Source organism: Fringilla coelebs (genome assembly GCF_963513975.1).
Source record: "Fringilla coelebs genome assembly, chromosome: 9".
Taxonomy (NCBI): domain Eukaryota; kingdom Metazoa; phylum Chordata; class Aves; order Passeriformes; family Fringillidae; genus Fringilla; species Fringilla coelebs.
In genome coordinates this window covers 28,333,116-28,346,169 of record NC_140067.1, presented here as the reverse complement: position 1 = coordinate 28,346,169, position 13,054 = coordinate 28,333,116, and the positions used below count along the sequence as shown (strand labels likewise).

General features: G+C 38.7%; 1 protein-coding gene across 1 annotated transcript in view; it reads left to right on the top strand.

The window, feature by feature from the left end:
• The window catches only part of DNM3 (dynamin 3), a gene marked incomplete at its 5' end in the record, with an annotated part of 166,970 nt that overhangs the window by 23,107 nt on the left and 130,809 nt on the right, over nt 1–13,054 (top strand). The window contains 9 exons of the mRNA XM_084211335.1: nt 2,399–2,548; nt 3,932–4,135; nt 4,699–4,797; nt 5,651–5,811; nt 7,493–7,635; nt 9,410–9,545; nt 10,463–10,530; nt 11,335–11,473; nt 12,513–12,599. Of these exons, the coding sequence (XP_084067461.1) occupies nt 2,399–2,548; nt 3,932–4,135; nt 4,699–4,797; nt 5,651–5,811; nt 7,493–7,635; nt 9,410–9,545; nt 10,463–10,530; nt 11,335–11,473; nt 12,513–12,599 (1,187 nt within the window). The remainder of the gene's footprint in view (nt 1–2,398; nt 2,549–3,931; nt 4,136–4,698; nt 4,798–5,650; nt 5,812–7,492; nt 7,636–9,409; nt 9,546–10,462; nt 10,531–11,334; nt 11,474–12,512; nt 12,600–13,054) is intronic.

Genomic DNA, 13,054 nt, shown 5'->3' with positions numbered 1-13,054 from the left:
GTTTTTACTGAGTCTGGGGGAAAAAGATTTATTTTACATGCAAGAACTGTTTTAATTTTGTATCTAATTGTTCTTTCTTTTAATGTAACTTCAGTTTTATAGCAAAAATAGGTGTCTGAAAGCTAGACATCAGGCGGGATCACTTTTTCTTGCCTAGCTTTGTGTCCATTCCCCCAAAAACATAAATAAAACATTTTTCTAGTGTTCTTCTGTGCATGAAAGCTGGAAAGTGAAGATTGCATTAAGGCATGTGCTTCTCCAGCCTGGCTGAAGGCATCACTGCCAAGGACAGGCTGAGGGCTGAAAGGAGCAGAACAAAGCTCTGCTTGTCCCTTGGAATTCTTATTCCGTAGGCTTCGAGTGGCACCACAGGTTAGGAACCACCCTGGAGTTCATTGCTTCAGCCCTTCTGGCACCACAGATGGCACCAGGAGCAAGGAGATTTGATAAACATGAACCCAGCTAAAGAGTAGCAAACATTTTTATTTGGATTGCTTTGAAGCCTTGTCAGATAGTGAATTTATTACTGAGTGTAGAGTGGGAAAAAGAGAAAAAAACCTTCCTTGGCTACTGAGTTAACTGATTACAGCTGAGCATCAGCTATTAATTACTGGATTTAGAAATAAGTTCCTGAAAAAATCTGATGATCCACTGGGAGAAAAAAATAACTAAGAAGAATATGCATGTTTTATGCCAGGAGCTGTGCATGAAGAAGTAGGATAAAATATGAACCACTTGTCAGCTCTTTTTTTCATTAGGTATCTGTTTGCCAGCCTTGAAATGACAAATTTTACAAATGTAAATTCTCAACTGAGATATTTTATTTTGTGCACTATATTATTTTTCTTTTTGAAATAATTGAATATTCCTTGAGATTTTTTAAAATAAACAGTAGATAATGAAGCCAAACTCCCATTCATTATCATTTTGCTGCTGGAACTGAAAAAAAAGATATAAGGTGCTTATTTTTAGGTGCTCTCTTGTTTTTAAAATAAATGATGTATTTTTGTCGGAACATGGGTGAGTTTCCCTGTTACTCACACACTGAATCTGAAGGGATTGTGATATTGTAGCACAGACAGGTGGGTATTTGATGTTTTCCCCTCTGCTCTGTCCTTTTTTTCTGTCAGTTTGCTTTAACTATTTATTGTAGCTTTGACTAATTGTTACTCTTTTAACAGCTCTGTCAGTAATAGTAGCAAAGTGACTCCTGGGGAACAGGCTCCAGTACTGACCCATGAGATCCTCTTTTAATCCATATTCCCACATTTGGTGTTCTCAGCTGCTGTTGTTTGAGTACCAAGCAAGCTCTTTGCGCTGGCTATCTGGGCTTGTTACCAAGTAACATTTTCTAGGGAAGAAACTTCTGAAGGGAGCTTTGGGATCCGGCCTCCATTGCAGGATGAAATGAACTAGAATGTGCACGAGTCTTTTCAGCCTTTCCCCAGTCCTGCAGCTCTGACCTGCTGGGGACAGGATGTCAGCTGGTGTCTGGAATTACTGTTTATGTCATCATTTCTGATGGCAGCCTCACTATGTAGATAAACCTTTGTATTCTGCTTTGAAGGAGGAAACTCCAGTTTTAAAATCTTGGGATGTGCTTTTGGTTATGCAGGCAACCAAAAAGGTTGCAATAATTAGTATCAGTATTTGGATTCAAAAGTCAAAACAGGGGCTGAGTGTCAAGTTTGGGTTTAACAAATTATCTGTCTCTGATTCCTGGTCAATGCTCTTCTAAGGTAAAACAGCAACCTGTATGAAATTAAAGGCTTGGGAATTATTTGTGTTGTCCCACTTCAGCAAAATCACAGCTATTTCTATGGACACTTTTGCAGACTTGTAAACATGATTCATATTTAGACTCCAGGGACCCTTTTAGGAAATGAGAAGCTGTGTTAAAAACATTACAGTGTTTTTAAGTGATCTTATTTTCATTTTGTACTTGCAAAAATTTACAGAATTCCTTTGCTAAATTCATATGTAAAATGGGATGTAAGTTTTTGAGGCAAATGCTAAAAATCTTTCCTGGTACAGAATTTGAATTATTTTTCTATTTAGGATGTATTACAGGCAAATGAGATCAGATGAAAACTCAATCTGATTCTTAATCTGTTCCCTATTCTATTACTATAAATGGCATCTAATTGAAAGATTCAATTGTTCCAGAAGATGATGTGCTAAAGATAGGAGCAATAAATCATATCCAGTCAACTTGACTTTTAACTGAGCCTTTCTTGTTGAGGGCTGGTTTTCATATGTGCAATCACAATAATGCTTTTCTGATAGCCATGATGACCAACTTTTGTGCCCATACATCTGAAGAACACTGGGGGCTTGAAAGTGGTTGTGCAAGTCAATGAGGCTGTGAAATACTGAGTTGTTATGGTATTCTTAACAGAGTATGCTGAATTTCTACACTGCAAAGGGAAGAAATTTACTGATTTTGATGAAGTTCGTCAGGAAATTGAAGTAGAAACAGACAGAGTAACAGGAATGAACAAAGGCATTTCTTCAGTTCCTATTAATTTAAGAATATATTCTCCACATGGTAGGTAAAATCATTCTACTTTACATTTATATCATGTAAACTTATTATGTAGCTCTATCTGTGTAGCCATCACCTTTTGTATCTGTTCTTATTGCCTGATCTGGGCTGGAAAAGGTTTGAGGCTGAGTTAGTAAAGACCAGTAATGGGACTTAGTAACAAAACTTCTTTTTGTCACTCTCCAGAGGAATTCCCTGATCTAGAAAGTCTCTGTGTCTCCCTGCCTTACTGAAAATTTATTGCTTGCTGTCACTAAAAATATAGTCAGACAACAATAGTGTTTGAAGTTACTTTCTGGTGGAGACCCCCTGTATATATCAAAGTTGGTTCCTCTGGTTGCCATCTGCCCAGCTTAATGAAGACAATCTAGAGAAAATGTTTTTCATTGGATTTGTCTTTGATATAGGACAAAAGTGGTATGTTTGGCTGAAGCACATGATTTTTCTAGCTGCAGAGAAGCTCAACTAAATCCTCTGCCTCAAACCTTGTTTGTTGTACACGCTGGCTCCAGGAGAAAGTGAAAATTTCCTACCTATTTCTCTTGCTTTGTTTTATTATGATCAGTCTTTTAGTTCAGCCACAGTTGTCTATGATAACCAGACTCCAACTAGACTTCTGGTCTTTCCTTCCTAGGAATTGCATTTTTCTCATTTGTCTAAAGGATGCCCTGTTACCCCAGTAGCAGGGTGCTTACCCCAAGCCAGGATGCCTCTAGTTGCCACTGTGGCCCTACTAGGGAGATCATACCAAAGCAAACCAGGTTTTCTTAATAGATTAATTTTTTCACCTTTCTGACTTTTCTGAAAATGTTACAGATTAAAAAAAAAAACAACAACAAAAAACCCCAAACCAGCAATATATCCCCAAGCCTCTTAACAACAGTTTTGCTATATAAGTTAGGCTAGCTATTGATTGTTTTTTGGGAATTTCTTAACTGGAGTTGAAAACATGGTCAGAGAAACAACATATTTTAAAAAAATCCAAACAACTGTTTTGGTTTATTTGGGGGATGCAATGAGAGTGGTCTGTTGCCTGTGCTCCTGTTGTTGGACAAAGCTCAGAGAGCCATGTTAATTTGTCTTAGAGCCCTCAAGGACATTTGCTATAGGTATTATTTTATACCAGTTGCAATATTTCAAATATTAAATATTAATATTAAATAGTACTAATAAATCCAGATATGTAAGACCAACGGGGAAACAAGTCTTTGCAGATTGTCAGGCATTTTGTTTGAAGTGTTGACAACTGTTGACATATTTATCTGCCTGTAAAGGTAGTTCTTTGGGGTTTTATGAGACCAAAACTTGTGTGCAGCCATAGGTGTGTTGACCCCTTGGTCATGTGTGGTGTTCTAACCAGTTTTCTGATCCATGTTGTCCATGTAGTCTTAAGCCTGACCCTTATTGATTTGCCGGGAATCACTAAAGTGCCAGTGGGGGATCAGCCTCCAGATATTGAGCAGCAGATCAGAGACATGATAATGCAGTTCATCTCCAGAGAGAACTGCCTGATCCTAGCTGTGACTCCAGCCAACACTGACCTGGCCAACTCAGATGCCCTGAAGCTGGCAAAGGAAGTGGACCCTCAGGGTAAGCAGGACTGAGTGTCACCACTTTTTGTTCTCAAGTGTAATAACATAATTGAAAATAAGAGACCAATTCTTGTGGGAAATTCTATAATTTATAATATGTAGTATAGATGTCTATTTACATTCTCACATCATCTTCAGCATCACAATGCAACTGTTTGTTAGTTCAGTATTGTTTGGGTAATGTTGCTGTAAATGAATTTTAAAAATGTTGTCACTATCTCTGATAAGCAAGTGGAGCAGTGCTTATCTATGAATTTTTGTAGTACTGGGTAAAATAGTGGATGGTGCTGATGGGATTTCTGGATACTTACATCATAAATTTTATACAGTCATATTGCAGGGCTGCTGAGCCTTGTTAAGGAGTTTTGAGGAACACATTTCAGCACTGGTAATTATGTTCCCTGCTTTTCCAGACATATCACAACTTGAGTTGGAGCTGTTATCTTGTGATAGCTTTGAGAAGGGCACAGATATGTTGTAACATAATTGTAAGGTGTAATTGTTCTTTTGACTCTAAATGATTCTTCAATAGCTTTTTCCTCCTGCTTCCACCCTGGTCAGGCCTTAGAACCATCGGTGTGATCACAAAATTGGATCTGATGGATGAAGGAACAGATGCAAGAGAAGTTCTAGAAAACAAACTCCTCCCTCTTCGTAGAGGTGAGACTGTTCAGTTGCCTTTACTCTTTGCAGTTCAGAAAGTGGTTTGGATAAGGATGATGTTTGGGAGGTCTGAGATGAATCCAGGGTTATGATGGACTTGATGTGTTCCTTGCTTTTGCAGTTATCTATTCAGCAAACATAAAGGTGGCTGTGCTAAAAATATCCTTTCTGGACCTGGAAAATCCTTGCTTTCTCTGGAATATGTGGTGTAATGCCAGCACATGTCGTTAGCCAATATTTTTCTTCTCTGCCAGGTTCCTTGTAACAAAAAAAGGGTTTTTTTCTTTGTGTATGATAGAAGCAAACACCAGAGCTTGGTAATCTCGCTGTAAACCAGTTTTGATCCTTGTCAGAAATTTTCCCTGTTCTGGCAGCCACATTTGCTTGTTCCGTTAATAATATCAAAAATTTTGATTCTAGCTATAATATATTGATGAGATTACTGTCTCCTCCCATGGAACATGTTGGTCCAGCAAATGAGAAGAAGTTTTTTTTTCTGATTTTGTTAATGTCATAGCATTTATTTGTCTAGACCTGTGTGTGTATTTCAATTTTATTTTGGATTTTTGTTGGGTTTTTTTTTTTTTTTTTGTGGTTTCTTTAGGCTTCACCAGAATTTCAGGTGCTTCTCTATTTGAATTGGTGATCTAAAGGAAGTCTATCTGCTATATGTAAACAGAATGAACAATTTAGGCAGTGTTAAGGTTGCTATTCTACTTGTAAACATGATCTGAAATGCCTGAATTGGAAAGTTTTGTTTGAGCTGAGACAGTCTGGTTCTATTTAAGATTAATTTAGTGGTTCAGGCAATAGCTGCATTGATTTACCCATTGGTTTTGTCTTGTTTTAGGTTATATTGGTGTTGTAAACAGAAGCCAGAAAGACATTGATGGGAAGAAGGACATAAAAGCAGCTCTTCTAGCAGAAAGGAAATTCTTTCTTTCCCACCCATCCTACAGGCACATGGCAGATCGGATGGGAACACCATATCTCCAGAAAGTTCTAAACCAGGTAAGACCTGAAACCTTTGTGGTGAAAGGCAGCTTTGTAATGATAGGGCCAATATAAAAACTGTATTAAAATGAAGTTGGTTTCTGAACCTCACTCATCCTTTCCTGCTTTCAGTGTTTTTAATTTGCACAAGGTAAAAATAACGCTGCATATTGCATGTAGATACAAAAGCTTGCTGTGAGTTATAGTTTCTGACTTTTACTGGCAGTTCTGCACTTCCCTCTTCTTTAGAATACTGAATATGAACATCAAACCCAAGATTTGTTTCCCTCCCTGGAAGTATACCATCCTATTCCCCATTTGTTACATTTAACATGTCAGTTGCCCAGTGTTTTTGGTATTCCTACAAGTCAAACTTGATAGTCTTTTTTCCAGCTCACTGTTAAATTGCAGCATTTCCTCTGGAATAGACAAAGACCAGGTCAGCCTGGCTTTGTCCATTTTGGACAGCAGCTGGAAACAGCTGGAATGTTCCTGGTTAAAGTAGAAAACTAAATGGCTGGTCTGCTTAATTTTTTGCTACAGTGACTTTTCTGCTGTAGCTGCAAAATGAGGCTATGAAATGCTCTGGGCTTGCTCAAAAAGACTACTAATGCCATTTATTTGTGCTTCAGAGCCAAAGTCTCCATCAGGATGCAAGAAATTCCTTGTACCCTGCATTTTTTTCCGTGTTTAGAATGTTTTGCCTTATTTTACATCTTGAAAGTTTAATCCATATGTCTTAGTTTTGAGACTGAAACACGAGCTGCACATACCTTTCAACTCTCTTGTCTGTCCTGACTCTTTATGTGCTATTAACTTTTTTGAGAGCTGTTTTCAATATTTACCTACCTCAGTAGAAACTGTTGCTCTTCTGTTACTCTGTTGCTTTTACTGTGTGTAGAATGTTATATGTGGGAAGATCTATGTAAGTTCTGTCCTCAAGATATTGGGGACCTATTGTGTTTCAGGTAATATTTCAGTTTCTTTGTATCCACAAGGTGGTGCTCCAGGGAAAGGCCAGCTTTTGATTTTGTGCCTGTCAGTCTGCTGAGCAAATTTAAACTTGAGTTTTTATTCTTTTGGTGTATGACAGTTTAAATGTATAGCTTGTCTGGATGGGGTTGGGAGAGGGTTTGGGGCATAGTGGAAGAAGTCCAGTTTGCATTTAATTAAGGAATGTGTACAATACCTGAGAAATTTATGGCACAGTCATAGACAGTGTTGTCCTAACATATTAAAACATATATATATTTATATGTAAAAATATGCTGTGGGTGCTCAGAATATCTTTCTTTCCTGCTTTGCCTTGTGGCTGTAGCATAAGGGAGTTGTTGTACTAAACAAATACGTAGGGAATTGTGAAACACCCTTAAGAAAAGCAGCAAAATGGGAGTGTGGCATCAGCACAGAGAGATGAGAGGTCATTTTAAATTTCCCATGTAAAGTGTGTAACTTTTTCAGGTGTAACTAAACAGGTGTTTAGTAACAGGGCTCAGTGAGTGAGAGGATGAAGGAATTTTGTGTGCACCAGGAATATAGAATTGTTCTTTAAAAGTCTCCATTGCATCAGAGATCAAAAGGAACAGCACTGGTAAACTAGCACAGGTCATGGCTGATATGGCTGGCAGTCAGAAGGAAATAATTGTGCTCCTGCTTTCATCTTTTTGACAGTATAAAAAGGCTTTTATTTGCTTTTTAGCAACTTACCAATCATATCCGGGATACCCTGCCAGCTTTCAGAAGCAAACTCCAGAGCCAGCTGCTTTCTATAGAACATGAAGTAGAGGTATACAAAAACTTCAGACCAGAAGATCCCACCAGAAAAACAAAAGCCCTGTTGCAGTGAGTGTCTTTTGTCTGCTTTTTCACTTCAAATAGGTTTGTTTTGCCTTTTTGCCCCTGCTTTCTGATTGGTTTAAATTTAAACATTAGGATATTGTTAAGGATTCTTTACACAAGCTCCAAAGATTTCTGTGTTTGATGGTCCAGAACACTTCATTTATTCTACAATTTCAACAGAATTTTCCCTAAATTAATTTTAGTAATCCTAGAAAAGGGAGAAAGCAGAATAAGGAAAAGGCATGAAGATGGGCAGCAGAGATGATCAAAGGTAAAAAACTGCTTCTGATTGTATAGACATATTCTCTGTCTGCCAAAAAGATGACCTCAAGCAAGGGAGAGACATTGTGTTGGAAGTCAGTAAAATGAGGGGGCTGGAAGAAGAATAAAGAATGCTTCTTTTCCTCGTATAAAAAGTTGCTGTTCAAAAGAACCTAGAGATGGCAAGAGCAAAATAAATCAAAGGTGGTCGTCCTTCATATTTTGTGCATCCAAGACCCAAGATCTTTGCTGCAGGGGTTGTCAGTAAAAGTTTGTGTGCTTTCAGAAAGCAGCGAGGCAAATTCTTGGGGATTATCATCATCAGTTCTGAACTGATTTTTCACTGCTGAAGTCACTGTCTGGTTTGGGTCTCATCCACAAAATAAGTTTGTCTGGTGAGACTTAGATATCAGCCATGGAACAGGGATCACTACTCTAATAATTTGGAATCAAGTGCAGGTGGAATTCCAGCCCTGTCTTGATTGTGGATTTAGCACCAGGGAGGAAGGACAATGCTGATGTTGTGGATTGAACACCAGTTAGCAGCTGCTGCTTTGCTGCATCTGCTTCCTTCCTTCCTTGGCCTGTTTCCAGGGATGCTGGATACTCAGTACTGCCTATCTTTTCACCTGAAAGAGCTGCCATTTTGGCTCTCCCATTTTTTTTTTCTTCAGTTGTAGCCCTCTGTGTTTATCTGCAAATAAAATTTACCTCTTAGAGAGGAAGCCTGTGAAGGAAGAAGTGTAAAATGTACCTAGCTCTTCCCTCTTATATGCCTGTTGTCACATTCCTGCTCTGACTGATTTCTGAGATTTTCAGCATTCTGATTTCTCTGGGATAGATGGTAAGAGCACTGGATTGTGATAATGTGTAAGTTTGGAGCTGGATTCATTCTCTAATTAAAACTTTGGAATTCAGAGGAAAAAGTAATCAGCTGAGCTAGAGAGGCTTTCTTGAGCCAGATGAAGACCAATTTACTCCTTATTTTTGTAACAATGGTGTCCAAGAGAGTAGACAGTTCCTCAGGACTTTACTCAAGATGTTTTGGTTGCAAAAACAGAGGAACACCACCTTTGACTTTTCCATGACTGGAAGAACTCTCCTGTGGGTTTTTCTGAATGCTGCTGCTGCAGAAGTCAAAGCAGAGCCAAGTAAGCTGGAGCTTGTGTTCTGACACATCACCATGTTAGTACTGGTTCTTGGGATTGCCTTTCTGGCATGGGGAAAAGAAGTTCCTTCCCAATCTCTTCTGAATTTTGCAGCACTGGATTCACATCATGCTATTAGACTGTACTGCAAGACAGCAGGGATGCAGGGGGATGTGTGTGGGTAGGGATTCTATGGATTGGCAGCATGGCTGAATCAGTTGTACAGAGACTTTTGGCAATTGCTAAATATGTTTGAATAGGCGGTACTAGTTGCATAGTACTGAAATAAGAGTTGGTAGTTAATATGCTCAAATTGTTCCAGGTTTTGTTTGTTCTTTTTTCCTTTCCTCCCTTCCTTTCCCATTTAGGATGGTACAGCAGTTTTCAGTGGACTTTGAAAAAAGAATTGAAGGATCAGGAGATCAAGTTGATACTCTGGAACTTTCAGGAGGTGCCAAAATCAATCGTATTTTCCATGAACGTTTTCCCTTTGAACTCGTGAAGGTATTTATCCATCTTGCTGATGTGCTTTATTTTATTTATGTTTCCTTATGTTCATACTGATAGTAGTATAGCCAAGCAAAGATCTGATTGAAAGAATATGCTTTTAACTGTGGAAGAAATTACATGAAGTTATAATTGAGACATTTGGCTTAATTTCTAGGATTGGACACTGAGAAATGCTGCGGATTCTAAAGTACAAGAAAGAGAATATAATTATAATCCCATTTCGTACTATTTTCTCTGCTTTCCTATTGTTTTATCACAGATGGCATCTTTCTTTGGTTAAATGGGGCAGGCAAGCAGTTACAGTTGGTAAATTTGACTTGTGTTCAAGTAGCTGGTATCTATTAAAATGAGAGTTATGGAAAATAGCCCTTTAGGTCCCTTCCAACCTAAATCATTCTATGATGGTGTGACCTAGGTAATGACCCTTTCATTTGTGACAACACTGACTTCTCTTCCAGCCAGCTGCCTTCCAAGAAACTTACAGAAAAGCTTTATAACTTGGTAACTGGGACAACTCCTCTCTTAAATTTAGTTGAAAACTGTAGAATGGGAAGGGGAGGATAAACAGATCATAATCACAGAAGCTACACCACTTTAAGAAGCCAGCTTTAAAAAAAAAGTGGAGTCTTCCAAATCCTGTTTCTGGCTTACTCTGTCAACTCTTCAAAATCATTCCAGCTGTTGGTATATCTGGAATGGAAGAGTATGTGATTTTTCAACAATATTTACTGCTGCCTGTAGCTTTAGTGGTAAAACATTTTAAAATACTTATGCATTGTTTGGTGTAATTAGAAACTACTATTTTAACAGCTGCACTTGTTTGTCTTATGGTTTTATAGAGGGAGAGGGGATATTTTCTGTTTTGTTGAAACCTTCCCCTGATGTGCTCTTGTGTGCTGCTGTTCCTCTAGATGGAATTCAATGAGAAGGAGCTGAGGAGAGAGATAAGCTATGCCATCAAGAACATACATGGGATCAGGCAAGTGCTCCCATTTTTTCCTGACTGGTCACATGGTACAGGTGGAATAGCTTCCCAAAGCATTGCTTACAAGCTTTGTTGGTCTCAGAGTTTTGGGAAATGTTTCTTGTGTTACTTAATTGGTAAATTCTCACATGGTTGATCCTGGTAGCCATGGTGCAGGATTTGAACTTACCTTGCCTGATTGCTGCAGAGGTCTTGATTTATCACAGACTGATGGTTCTGGGTGTGATTTTATAGTTTGTTTTTTTAATATAATTTATCTGGCAAGGTAGACCTTGGAGAAGAGTGTTTGAAAGAGAAGCAAGGCCTGTTTGTTTAGATCTGGGTCTGTGGGGTACTTGTTTTTACATTACTCTGCAGTGACCAAGTGTGAAATTCTCCGCGTTGGACTCTGAGTAACAAAACCTCATTTTCTGGTCTGAGTGAAAAGTGCAGCCATAGGATTCTTATGGGTTTGCTGTGCAAGGGGTTGTGCATGGAGTGTTGCAGCTGCCACTCATCCCTAAGGTTTGATGCACTGCTGCTGAGGCTTTACTGCATTATTGCAGTACTCCTTCGAGTTCTTGCAGTCCTCTTGAAGGAGTTTCATCTTTCAAGCATGTTTCTACTTATATTCTTATATTCTTACTCAGAATGACACTTCCTTTGAGAAAAGCGAATTTAGTTCTGTGGAAGCCTGTTTGTGTAGGGATTGTTATTACTCAGCTCTGAAAGTGAAGATTTGAGCAATTCAGTAAAAAAAAAAAATCTTCCTTGCCTGATGTTTTTATTACTGTCTTACATATTCTTTTATGTCCACAGAACAGGTTTGTTCACTCCAGATATGGCGTTTGAAGCCATTGTTAAAAAACAGATCGTTAAGCTGAAAGGACCTTGTTTAAAAAGTGTGGATCTGGTGATGCAAGAGTTAATCAACACTGTCAAGAAGTGCACTAAAAAGGTAGCTTGCACATAGATCTGGTAATGTAACTAAAATGTAATGATAGAGTATGTAATAGAAAGGCTGTCTTGCATTTTGTGGTGTTATAAGAGATTCCTGATTCAGTCACTCGTCAGACAGAGTAGGACTTCCTCGGGTAATTAATTACAATTTCTGCAAAGTGCTGAGAATAATGTAATCATGGAGAAGTTCATTTTTTGATTCCTTTGTTTTTATTGTTATGGTGGGAGGTGTTTTTGAGTCAAGAGATGCCCTCAGTTTCCTCCTTAAAACCATGTTTTCACTTCTTAGCTGACTGGCTGCTTTTGCAGTCTCACCTGTCCATCTGCCTGTCCCACCATCCCAGTGCAGGGTACCCCATAATAGCAAGTACAGGAGTGATTCTGGGATGTGAGCACAGGTATGATGAGGTTGTTGAGAAATATCCTCTTGCATTTTTTTCTGAAAAAAACCCAAATTTTTTATATCAATGGGCAAGTAAAGGAGATATTTCTTAAAACCCGAAAGACAAAGAACATAGAGAAGCAGATTCTCTGGTATGTTTTCAGCAGAGTTTCCAGGTTTTTTCACTTTTGTGAAAGTCTGCAAGACTTGTCACTTAAATTAACTGTGCAGATGCTCTTCCCAGTGGTATTTGTCAAATTTACCACTGTATCTTGCTTTTTTCAGTATTGTTATGTAAAGATGTTGCCACAGGGTGGAGCCTTGGAAAAACAAGAAATTTGGAAATCGTTTAGAGCACCACTCTGGAATTAGGCCCAGTAGAAGAGAGAGAAACCTCATCCCAGATAGACTGTGTTTCATATGTCCAGAGTGTCCTTTCCTCAGTGTTCCCTGGAGCAAAAGAACAGCAACAATCCAAGGGTTTAGGTCTCTCCAGTCCCTGAACAACAGCTAGTAAGGCTTGCTTTGCTGTGTGCTTCAGTCCCAAGCATTTATAAAATTTGCTTTCTTCCAAAGAGAAAGCTGGAGCCTCCCCTGTTTGTTATCAACTGAAGCCCTTCTGCAGGTGTAAATTTCTGTTTATTTTCTGTTTCAGTTGGCAACATATCCAAGGTTGTGTGAGGAAACAGAAAGAATTGTTGCTGGCTACATTCGTGAAAGAGAAGAGAAAACCAAGGATCAGGTGAGAATAAATAGGAGATGTGACAGTTTGGGGAAGTGTGTGAGGGAGAATGGTTCTTACATCCAAAGTGTAGTAGGACAGTGAAAGATGTTACATTTTTTAAATAGGCTGCACATTGTAGAGAGGAAGAAAAATTGCTTCTTTACCACTGAGCTTTGACAGGGACTAGAATTGTTACAGAAAGGTTAAGTAGTGTTGGCTTGTTCCTGTGCCAGTGTGCCAACTTGTTAGCTGGGCCCCTAGAGCTGTTTGTGGGAAATCAATATTGATTAAGCAAATGCACACAGGAATAGCTTATTTCTGCTTTGTTTTCAGGTGTTTTAACATACCCATTCCATGTACCCACCCCTCAGCTTAATTACAGTGAGGCTCACAAACAATTGTACTGGGACCCACGAGGGAGTGACAAGCTTTCCTTCAAGTTCAAAAAAACCCTAAAAACCAAATTAAAATTC